Consider the following 8,358-nt stretch of genomic DNA (forward strand, 5'->3'; position numbering starts at 1 on the left):
TGAAGGGGCCTTGGCTGTGCAGGGGTCCCTGAGACCCCTGGGCAGGGATGTCACTCAGAGACCACCTTCTTCCTCCCGCCCAACTTGGGGCCTCTTGGCAACTGCAGGGAGGGGAAGGCCAGTGGCTCAGAACCAAGTGATGACAGAGAAGGGGACAGGGGGACCTTCTGTGAGCCCACTCAGAGACCACCTTCTTCCTCCCGCCCAACTTGGGGCCTCTTGGCAACTGCAGGGAGGGGGAGGCCAGTGGCTCAGAACCAAGTGATGACAGAGAAGGGGACAGGGGGACCTTCTGTGAGCCCCGGGGCCCCTGGGTGTGGGGCGGAAGGAGGCCTGGGTGGCATGAGTCAGGTTGCCCTGCTATCCCAAGCTCATCTTCCAGCTAAATTACCAGTGTGGCGCAGGTTGGGGGCCGGCCGTATAAAGGTGCCCTTGCACTCGCAGCACCGCAGTCACCGGTGGACACCCACGATGAGGTCCCTGCTGCTGCTGCTGCTCCTGGCTGCTCTGTGTGCCGCCCTGGGTAAGGCCGCTGGCTGCACCACAGGAGGGATGGGGAGGTGCCTGTCTGGGGCTTCAGGCCTGGATGGGTGCTGCAGGGAGTGAGGGGGCCTTCATGGCTCCTCTCTGACCAGCTGGACATGGAGACCCCTCCCCTTTGGGCACAGTTTCTGGTATCTTTCAGGCTCTTGTGGGAGTGCCCAGAGGCACAATGCCGCACTGGGACCTGCATTCCAGCTAGGGTGACCAACTGTCCCCCTTTCTCCAAGATAGTGGGGATTCCCAGGATGCAGGACTCTCAGTGGTAAAAAAAGAAAGTCCTGGGCAAGCCAGGATGAGTTGGTCATGCCCTCCCAGCCCGACTCTGCCCTGACCTTGATGACCTGGCTTTGGGGCCTGAAATGGGGCCGGGAGGGGGGTGATATAGCCTGTGATTATCAGCTGAATAATGATCATCTTGGGAATAATTAGCCCCCACAGCTTCCCCTGAGCGTGGGGTGGGGTGGAGGGGTGGAAGCAGGAGAGGAGGCTCCTTGGGGAGCAGTCCCAGCTTGACTGGGGCCCTCAGTAGGGAGGCTGGAAAGACAGGTAGAGGGGGCCCTAGATGGCTGCAGGGGACAGGGTGCAGGTCAAGGTTGGGCAGGGGCATCACTTATCAGAAGAGCAGAGAAAGGAGTGGGTGCGGGGCCTCACGCTGGGGCACCTGCTTAGGTCCTTCCAGCCCCAGTGTCAGGGGCAGCTGAGGGAGGGGAGGGCTTGGAAGGCTGAGTCAGGAGCTGCGGCCACCGGCCTGGGGTGCCTTCGTCCTTAGGGGCTTAGCTTTGCTGCGTGGTTGACCTGTAGACTGCTGACACTTGGACAGCACCTACTGGGAACTGGCCGTGGCCGCAAGGACCTAACAAGTGTCAGCCGTCAACTCTCATCACAGCCAAGGGCATAGGGACTATCAGGATCCCTATGGGGAAACAGCAGTAGGGTATGTCCTTGTCACAGTGACCTAGAAGTGTCTCCCTGGCTCCACCAGCACTGGGGACTTAATTGCAGACAGGGGGTCAGGAATAGCCAGGGGTCATCTGCAGACAAAGAGGCCTATTTCTCTTAGAAGTTTCCAGAACTCTGGCCTGGGAAACATGGCCCCAGAGCCCAGAAAGGGTGGGAGGGGTGTGAGGGTCTGAGCCTGGCCCTTTGCTGCCTGTGGTTCAGCTCCAAGAGCTCCCCACTCTCCACGTAGGGGCCAAAGGGCTTTGACACCAGCTGATCCGTGTGTGGAAGGTGCTATCAGCCTGTTCCACAGGCACCGGCTCTCTGGCCAAGGAGGTGTGCTCTGCCCGCGACACCCCTACTGGACAGCCCTCCCAGGGTAACCCCTACAGGACACCCCCTACAGAACAACCCTCCCAGAGGACCCCCTATAGGACACCCACTGCAGGATATCCCCTGCAGGGAACCCCCTACAGGACACCCCCTGCAGGGAACCCCTCCCAAGGCCTCCACCCTGAGCCTCGGCAAAAGATGCCTTTCCCAGCAGCAAAACCTCCAGGGCAGGGCATGGTGTTCCAGCTTCCCTGCCCCAGCACGCCCCGCACCGCTCTTCACATCCCATAAGCTAGCCTCGCCTCTGCCATGCTGCACCTCTCTCTGCCATGCTGCACCTCTCTCTGCCATGCTGCACCACTCTTCCTCAGTTCATCTGGGCCAGCCCCAGGTCTACCAGCTCCAGGAAGCCTTCCCAGGTCACCCCGCCCTCTGTCAAAACTGCATTCCCTCTTGGCCAGGTGCCTCCACAGAATGTCCATTGAACCTTTTGCTCTCTCCCGCTCGGGGTCACAACGCTCGGCCTTGCCCAGGCAGCCTGTGTGTTCTCGAGGGCAGCAGCCTTATCCCAGCTCTCCCCAATGCACAAAGGCCAGCCAGGGCCAGGGCATTCTGCTGCCGCCCGCCACTCGGCCTGGGTGGGGTCCCCAGCAGTCCTCAGGCAGATAGGGGGCCTTCCCTCTAACTAAACAGCCCATAAGCACCTACTGTGTGCAAAGCTCTCAGAGCCAAACCTTCCCTGGGTAAGGCAGGCCAGCTCCCTCCGGCTTCCAGACAGCCAGCCCAGCCCTGGAGCTCCTGCCGTCTTTCCCCGGTACAGGCACTTCCTGCATACCCCATCCAACCCTCCCCCAAGGCCAGCAACACAGGCTGTGATTATCTCCATCTTATAGCTGAGTACAGGGACAGTGAGGAGTAGAACCCAGGCCAGCCCTGAATTCAACCTTCCTGGTGTCACACGGCGCTGCCCCATCCCTTCCTCTGTCCACCATCCACCCCTCCATCCCTCTACTCATCCACTCACCCATCCATCTGTCCACCCACCCACACACTCACCTCTCCATACACTCCTCTATCCACACACCCACCCACACACACCCATCCATCCACCCATCCACCCACATAACCATACTCCTACCCATCCACCCATCCATCCATACACCCATCACCCATCCATCCACCCACCCACCCACACACCCATCTATCCACCCATCCACCCACATAACCATACACCTACCCATCCACCCATCCACCCATCCATCCACCCATCACCCATCCATCCACCCATCCAACCATCCATCCATCCACCCATCCAACCATCCATCCATCCACCCACATAACCATCCATCCATCCATCCACCCATCCAACCATCCATTCATCCACCCACCCATCCATCCATCCATCCACCCATCCATCCATCCATCCATCCACCCACAAATCCATCCACCCATCCATCACCCCTCCAACCACCCATCCATCCACCCACACACCCATCTATCCACCCATCCATCCACATAACCATACACCTACCCATCCACCCGTCCAACCACCCATTCATCCTCCCACATATCCATCCACCCACCCATCCACCCACACACACATCCATCCACCCATCCACCCATCCACCCATCCATCCACCCATCCACCCATTCACCCATCCATCCACCCATCCATCCACCCATCCACCCATCCATCCATCCATCCACCCATCCATCCACCCATCCATCCATCCACCCACATAACCATCCATCCATCCACCCACATAACCATCCATCCATCCATCCACCCATCCATCCATACACCCATCACCCACCCATCCATCCATCCACCCATCCATCCACCCACAAATCCATCCACCCATCCATCACCCCTCCAACCACCCATCCATCCACCCACACACCCATCTATCCACCCATCCACCCACATAACCATACACCTACCCATCCACCCATCCAAACATCCATTCATCCTCCCGCATATCCATCCACCCATCCATCCACCCACACACACATCCATCCACCCATCCACCCACATAACCATACACCCACCCATCCACCCATCCAACCATCCACCCATCCATTCATCCACCCCCATATCTATCCACCCATCCATCCATCGGTCCACCCACCCACCCACACATCCATTCAACCGTGCATCATTGCACCCTCCAGTTCATCCACCCACCCTCCCTTCATCCACCTGGTCTTTCCCTGGTTGAGCTTACATAGCTCCATTACATTCTTTAGGGTCCCCTGCCCCTCGCCAGAGGCAGTAGCAGGGGTCAGGAAGCAGAAGAGTGCATGAGCTCACAGGCACCAGAGAAGCGGGGAGGGCCATCAGCGAATCCAGCCCAGGGCAGCCTGCAGACTCCCCATACCTGCCTCTCACTCCTGCTAATAGCCGGTTCCTTACACACACACACAGGGCCACAGGGCACAGGGGGGAACATGTCAGAGTCACCACCACAAAGTCCCTGGCCCCTCAGCCCCATCCCAGAGGACCAGAGCCCTCCTGGAGGGAGGGAGGAAGAGGAGGCTCAGAGAGGGCCATCCTGGCCAGGCGGCCAGGCACTCAGCTCAGTCCCCAGCTCCCAGCCCAGACTGACGGGCCTGTGCTTCCTTCCCCCAGCCCAGGCCCTGCACTGCCACGTGTGCTGCGGCCATGAGAACTGCGAGTCTCTGGTGGAGTGTGCCCAGACTGACAAGTACTGTGTGATTACGCGGGCGAGTGAGTACCCAGGGCCACACACACCCAGCCCTGCCCCGCCAGCACCTGACAGAGGCCCTCCTGCCCTGTCTGAGCCCCTTCCCACCCTCCACACCCAGCCAGAAGCCCCAGTGCCCCCGGCCCAGCCAGGTCCAGACTCCAGGGGCCCCGCTGCCCTCCAGCAGGAACCCCAGTGCGGCCCATGACCCGCAGGCTGTCATGGCCTGCACTCACGTATTTATGCACGAGGAAGCCCCACAGCTCCCCAATAACATTCTCAGGACAAGGCCTAAAAGAAGCTTCAGCTTAATCTGGAGGGAGCCCATTTAAAGTTTTAGGAAGGGAGGCAGCAGACGCCATGTTTGTAGCCCTAGCGCCTTGGCCAGGGGTTGGTGGCATCGGCGGCCTCATCTCCACATCTCCCTAGTGCCCTGTCTCAAGCTCGGCTGCAGCTGGCCAGCCATGACCTCGTCCCTGGATGCCTTTCACTGAGCCTGGGGCTCTGCCCTGTCCACATCACAGTGGACCACCTCGCCCAGAAGGTTCCTTGACCTGACCAGCGCCCTCCCCAGGACAGACCCTCTCCTTCTTCTGTCCTCTGTGGCCCCCTCTGCAGATCTGGTTCTTCCCTGAGCCTTGCAGGTTGAGCAGGAGCCCAGAGCTCAGCGTAGGGTGAAATGTGACAGTGACAAGCAGGCTGGGGACTCAGGCAGAGTGCCGAAGGAGCCCAGGGGAGAAGGCTTCACACAATGACCCGAGGGGGTGTGAAGCCTGACAGCGCTGCAGAGGGCGAGGAGGGGCAGTGGGACAAGGTGGGACCTGAAGGAGGGGCAGCCCTGCCCCTGAGAGGGGAGGAGGCACAGGAGATGGTGGAGGGGCAGGCCTTGGATGGCTGTATAGCTGTCAGCCTCGGTGTCCACGTCTGGGAGGGGATGAGGGATCCTGTCCCCTGTGGGTTGCTGCCACCCCTAGGGTCGTGTCAGGCAGTTCACTATTGGTCCTGGGGGAACTATCCTCTGAGCCAATTTCCTACCAGTACCGGTGATGACAAAGGCCCCTCCAACTTGGACTCGGAGCCACCCCATTTTATAGAGAGACACAGGGCCTGCCCAGGGCCCCTCGAGTGCATGGCAGGGCTGGGACCTGCGCCGGGGTCTGTCGCCCACACTCTGCCCCTTCCCACCCCCGGCTGGCCCTCAGCCTGCTCTCAACCCGGGGGCTGTGCAAGGGAGCTGCACACGCCCCTTAAATGCCTCTGGAACCCTCCGTTGTGGGACAGAGACGAGCCCTGCCCAGAGACCAGCTCTGTCACCCTTGGGGGCCAGGAGATGCCCCCACCTCGCTCTGACCACCCAGATGCTAGGACGGCACAGCAGGGGCCACCTGTCCCTCCACTTGCCCAGCCACTGTCCACCGAGCACCCAGCATGTGCCTCTGTAGCCAGTGCAGGGCAGGAACAGGGACGACAAGGCCCTTGCCCTGTGGGGGCCACTGAGGGAGCTGGCCAGAAATCACCAACTACAGGGCAGAGAGTCCTGGAGAGCCAAAGACAGAAGGGCCGGGGGCTCTTCTCCCCTGTTGTCCCCAGCATGCCCAGGACACCTGGGCTCCCCTTACCCATAGCCTTGGTTCCTACACCTTGGACAGGGCCAGGCACCCTTGGGGGCTTCTCTCATCCCCCAGGCCTGCCACCTGTCCCCACCCCTTGCTGTGCATGCATCTGCCTATCTATTTGTCCGGCCAGGCCGCCCTTCCTGAGCGACTGCGGATGTGGGGACACAGAGGTGCACGGGGCTATCTGTTGTCCAGAGCCTCAGAGCTCACAGGAGAGCCTGTGGTAATGGGGTGTCAGAGGCTGACAGGTGGGGAGGGTGTGCTCGTTGGGGGGGACAGTGTGAGCAGGAGTGTCCTGGAGCAGCCACAGGGGGACCAGGGGGATGAGAGCCTCTGGCAGGCATGAGTGGATGGAGGCTCCCTGCGCCCACCTGCAGCAGCTCCAGCAGGAGCAGGTGGCTTCCCATCCCCCTGTGGGGAGGGTGTGCTCGTTGGGGGGGACAGTGTGAGCAGGAGTGTCCTGGAGCAGCCACAGAGGGACCAGGGGGATGAGAGTCTCTGGCAGGCATGAGTGAATGGAGGCTCCCTGCGCCCACCTGCAGCAGCTCCAGCAGGAGCAGGTGGCTTCCCATCCCCCGAGGTGGGGGCAGAGAGGGGAAGGGGGTGCGATAGCAACGGCTGAGCGCCAGGCCCCGCAGGGTTCTGTCCATTTCTGGTCCCATCCTCCAACAGCCCTGGCTGCATGTCCCCACTTCTAGGTGGGGAAATGAGCTCAGAGCCCACCCGGCCAGGACGTGGCCAAGCTCCAGTGCGAGCCCAGGGCCTTCCCTCTCCAAGCCCCCGGCCTGTGACGGGTGGCCCTGCCCATCCCAGGTCTCTTCACAATTACTCAGAAAGGGGTCAGCAAATGCAGCCTCTATTCCATTTTTTCCTTAAAAACAAAGCCAGTTAGCATTTGCTGGCCAAATGGGGGCAAGATGTGGACAAACACTGTCTGGTGTCCTGCCCAGCACTGCCTCCAGGCTCGGGAGCAGGGTGTGTCCCAGAGGCGGCTGTCTTCAGTCCAGCAGCAGCTCCAACCATACGGACCTGTGGCTCTGTCCCTCACCAAGGTCCAGAAAGGGCTGCTCGGGGTGTCAGCCACACTCTCCTCTAGCTGCTCGCTGCAGGAGTCCGCTGTGCACAGACCCTGCTCTCAGTGCTTCCTGCGAATTCAGACATTTGACCCCAAAACAGTGGCAGAGGGTGGCTCTGTTACTGTCCACATTTGGCAGACGAGGAAACTGAGGCACAGAGAGATCAAGCACCTCAAGATAGAGCCCTCCCACCCCAATCCCAAGGTCTCTGAGCCAGCTGCCAACAAGAGGCCCCTTCGTTCAGGGTTACAGCTTCCAGAACCTTCTAAACAGTGCAGAATACAGGAAGAAACTTGCCTTAACCAAGGGCTGTGTGGTTCCGACCGATTCTAAGGAGCCTGCACCGTCATCTCAGGGGCCCTATCTACCCACACAGGAAGTGGTGCTGTCCCTAAACCCGCTCATCCCTGCTTGTTCCCAGGGCCCCGGCAAGGCCCTGGCTCCACTGCTTTACGGGCCGTGGGGTCCCACCCGGGTCCCACCCTCCCTCCCCACCATCTCACAGGACTTTCCAGTCTCGAGGGCACCAGGGCTGAAAGTGGGCACCTGGGCCTATCCTCTGGCCCCTGAAACTCAGAGGCAAAGAGCCCCTGAGAGGGAGGGGAAGGGAGTGGGGTGACTGAGAGACTGGGGGAGGGAGGAGCTGGCGAGCCACCGTGGCCCCAGATGTCACAGGGGAGCCTGGTCTGAGGGGGAGGCAGATCCCCATAGGCACCCAGAAAGGACCCTCACCCACGGCAGAAGGCTCTTTGGGACCAGCCTCAAGCTGCCACCTCAAGCCCGTGCAGGCAATGGAGCTCCCAGGACCCCCAAAGCAGGCTGTGCCCCTTGCACGGACAGCCCCAGGCTGCAGGGTCTCCCTGAGGGCTGCGGACGGGGCGGGGGGCACAGTGCAGGATGCGCAGCTCCCATGGACCTCCTCCTCTCTCCTCAGCCAACCCCGGTGGCATCCTCGTCATGAAGTCCTGTGCCCCAACCTGCCCCAACAGCACCGTGTCCTCGGATGGCCGTGCCCTCTCTGTCTCCTGCTGCCAGGGCAGCCACTGCAACCGCAGCGCGGCCTCGGGCGTGGCGGGCAGCCGTGGCACCCTGTGGGCCAGTGCCTGTGCCAGCCTGCTGTGGGCACTGCTCCGGGCGGCCTGGTGA

General features: G+C 61.2%; 1 protein-coding gene across 1 annotated transcript; it reads left to right on the top strand.

Annotated features, from left to right (window-relative positions):
- Window positions 1-471: 471 nt before the first annotated feature.
- LOC103599094 (ly-6/neurotoxin-like protein 1) lies at window positions 472-8,358 on the top strand. Its single transcript, XM_008583185.1, has 3 exons — window positions 472-523; window positions 4,445-4,543; window positions 8,147-8,358. Exons 1-3 carry the CDS (start codon window positions 472-474, stop codon window positions 8,356-8,358), a joined length of 363 nt encoding a protein of 120 aa, XP_008581407.1.

This window comes from Galeopterus variegatus, unplaced genomic scaffold, assembly GCF_000696425.1.
Source record: "Galeopterus variegatus unplaced genomic scaffold, G_variegatus-3.0.2 Scaffold2848, whole genome shotgun sequence".
NCBI lineage: Eukaryota > Metazoa > Chordata > Mammalia > Dermoptera > Cynocephalidae > Galeopterus > Galeopterus variegatus.

Coding starts and splice junctions, on each gene's coding strand:
- LOC103599094 (XM_008583185.1), top strand. CDS start 472: ATGAGGTCCCTGCTGCTGCTGCTGCTCCTGGCTGCTCTGTGTGCCGCC. Junction 524..4,444: donor TGCTCTGTGTGCCGCCCTGG/GTAAGGCCGCTG, acceptor TCCTTCCCCCAG/CCCAGGCCCTGCACTGCCAC. Junction 4,544..8,146: donor CTGTGTGATTACGCGGGCGA/GTGAGTACCCAG, acceptor CTCTCTCCTCAG/CCAACCCCGGTGGCATCCTC.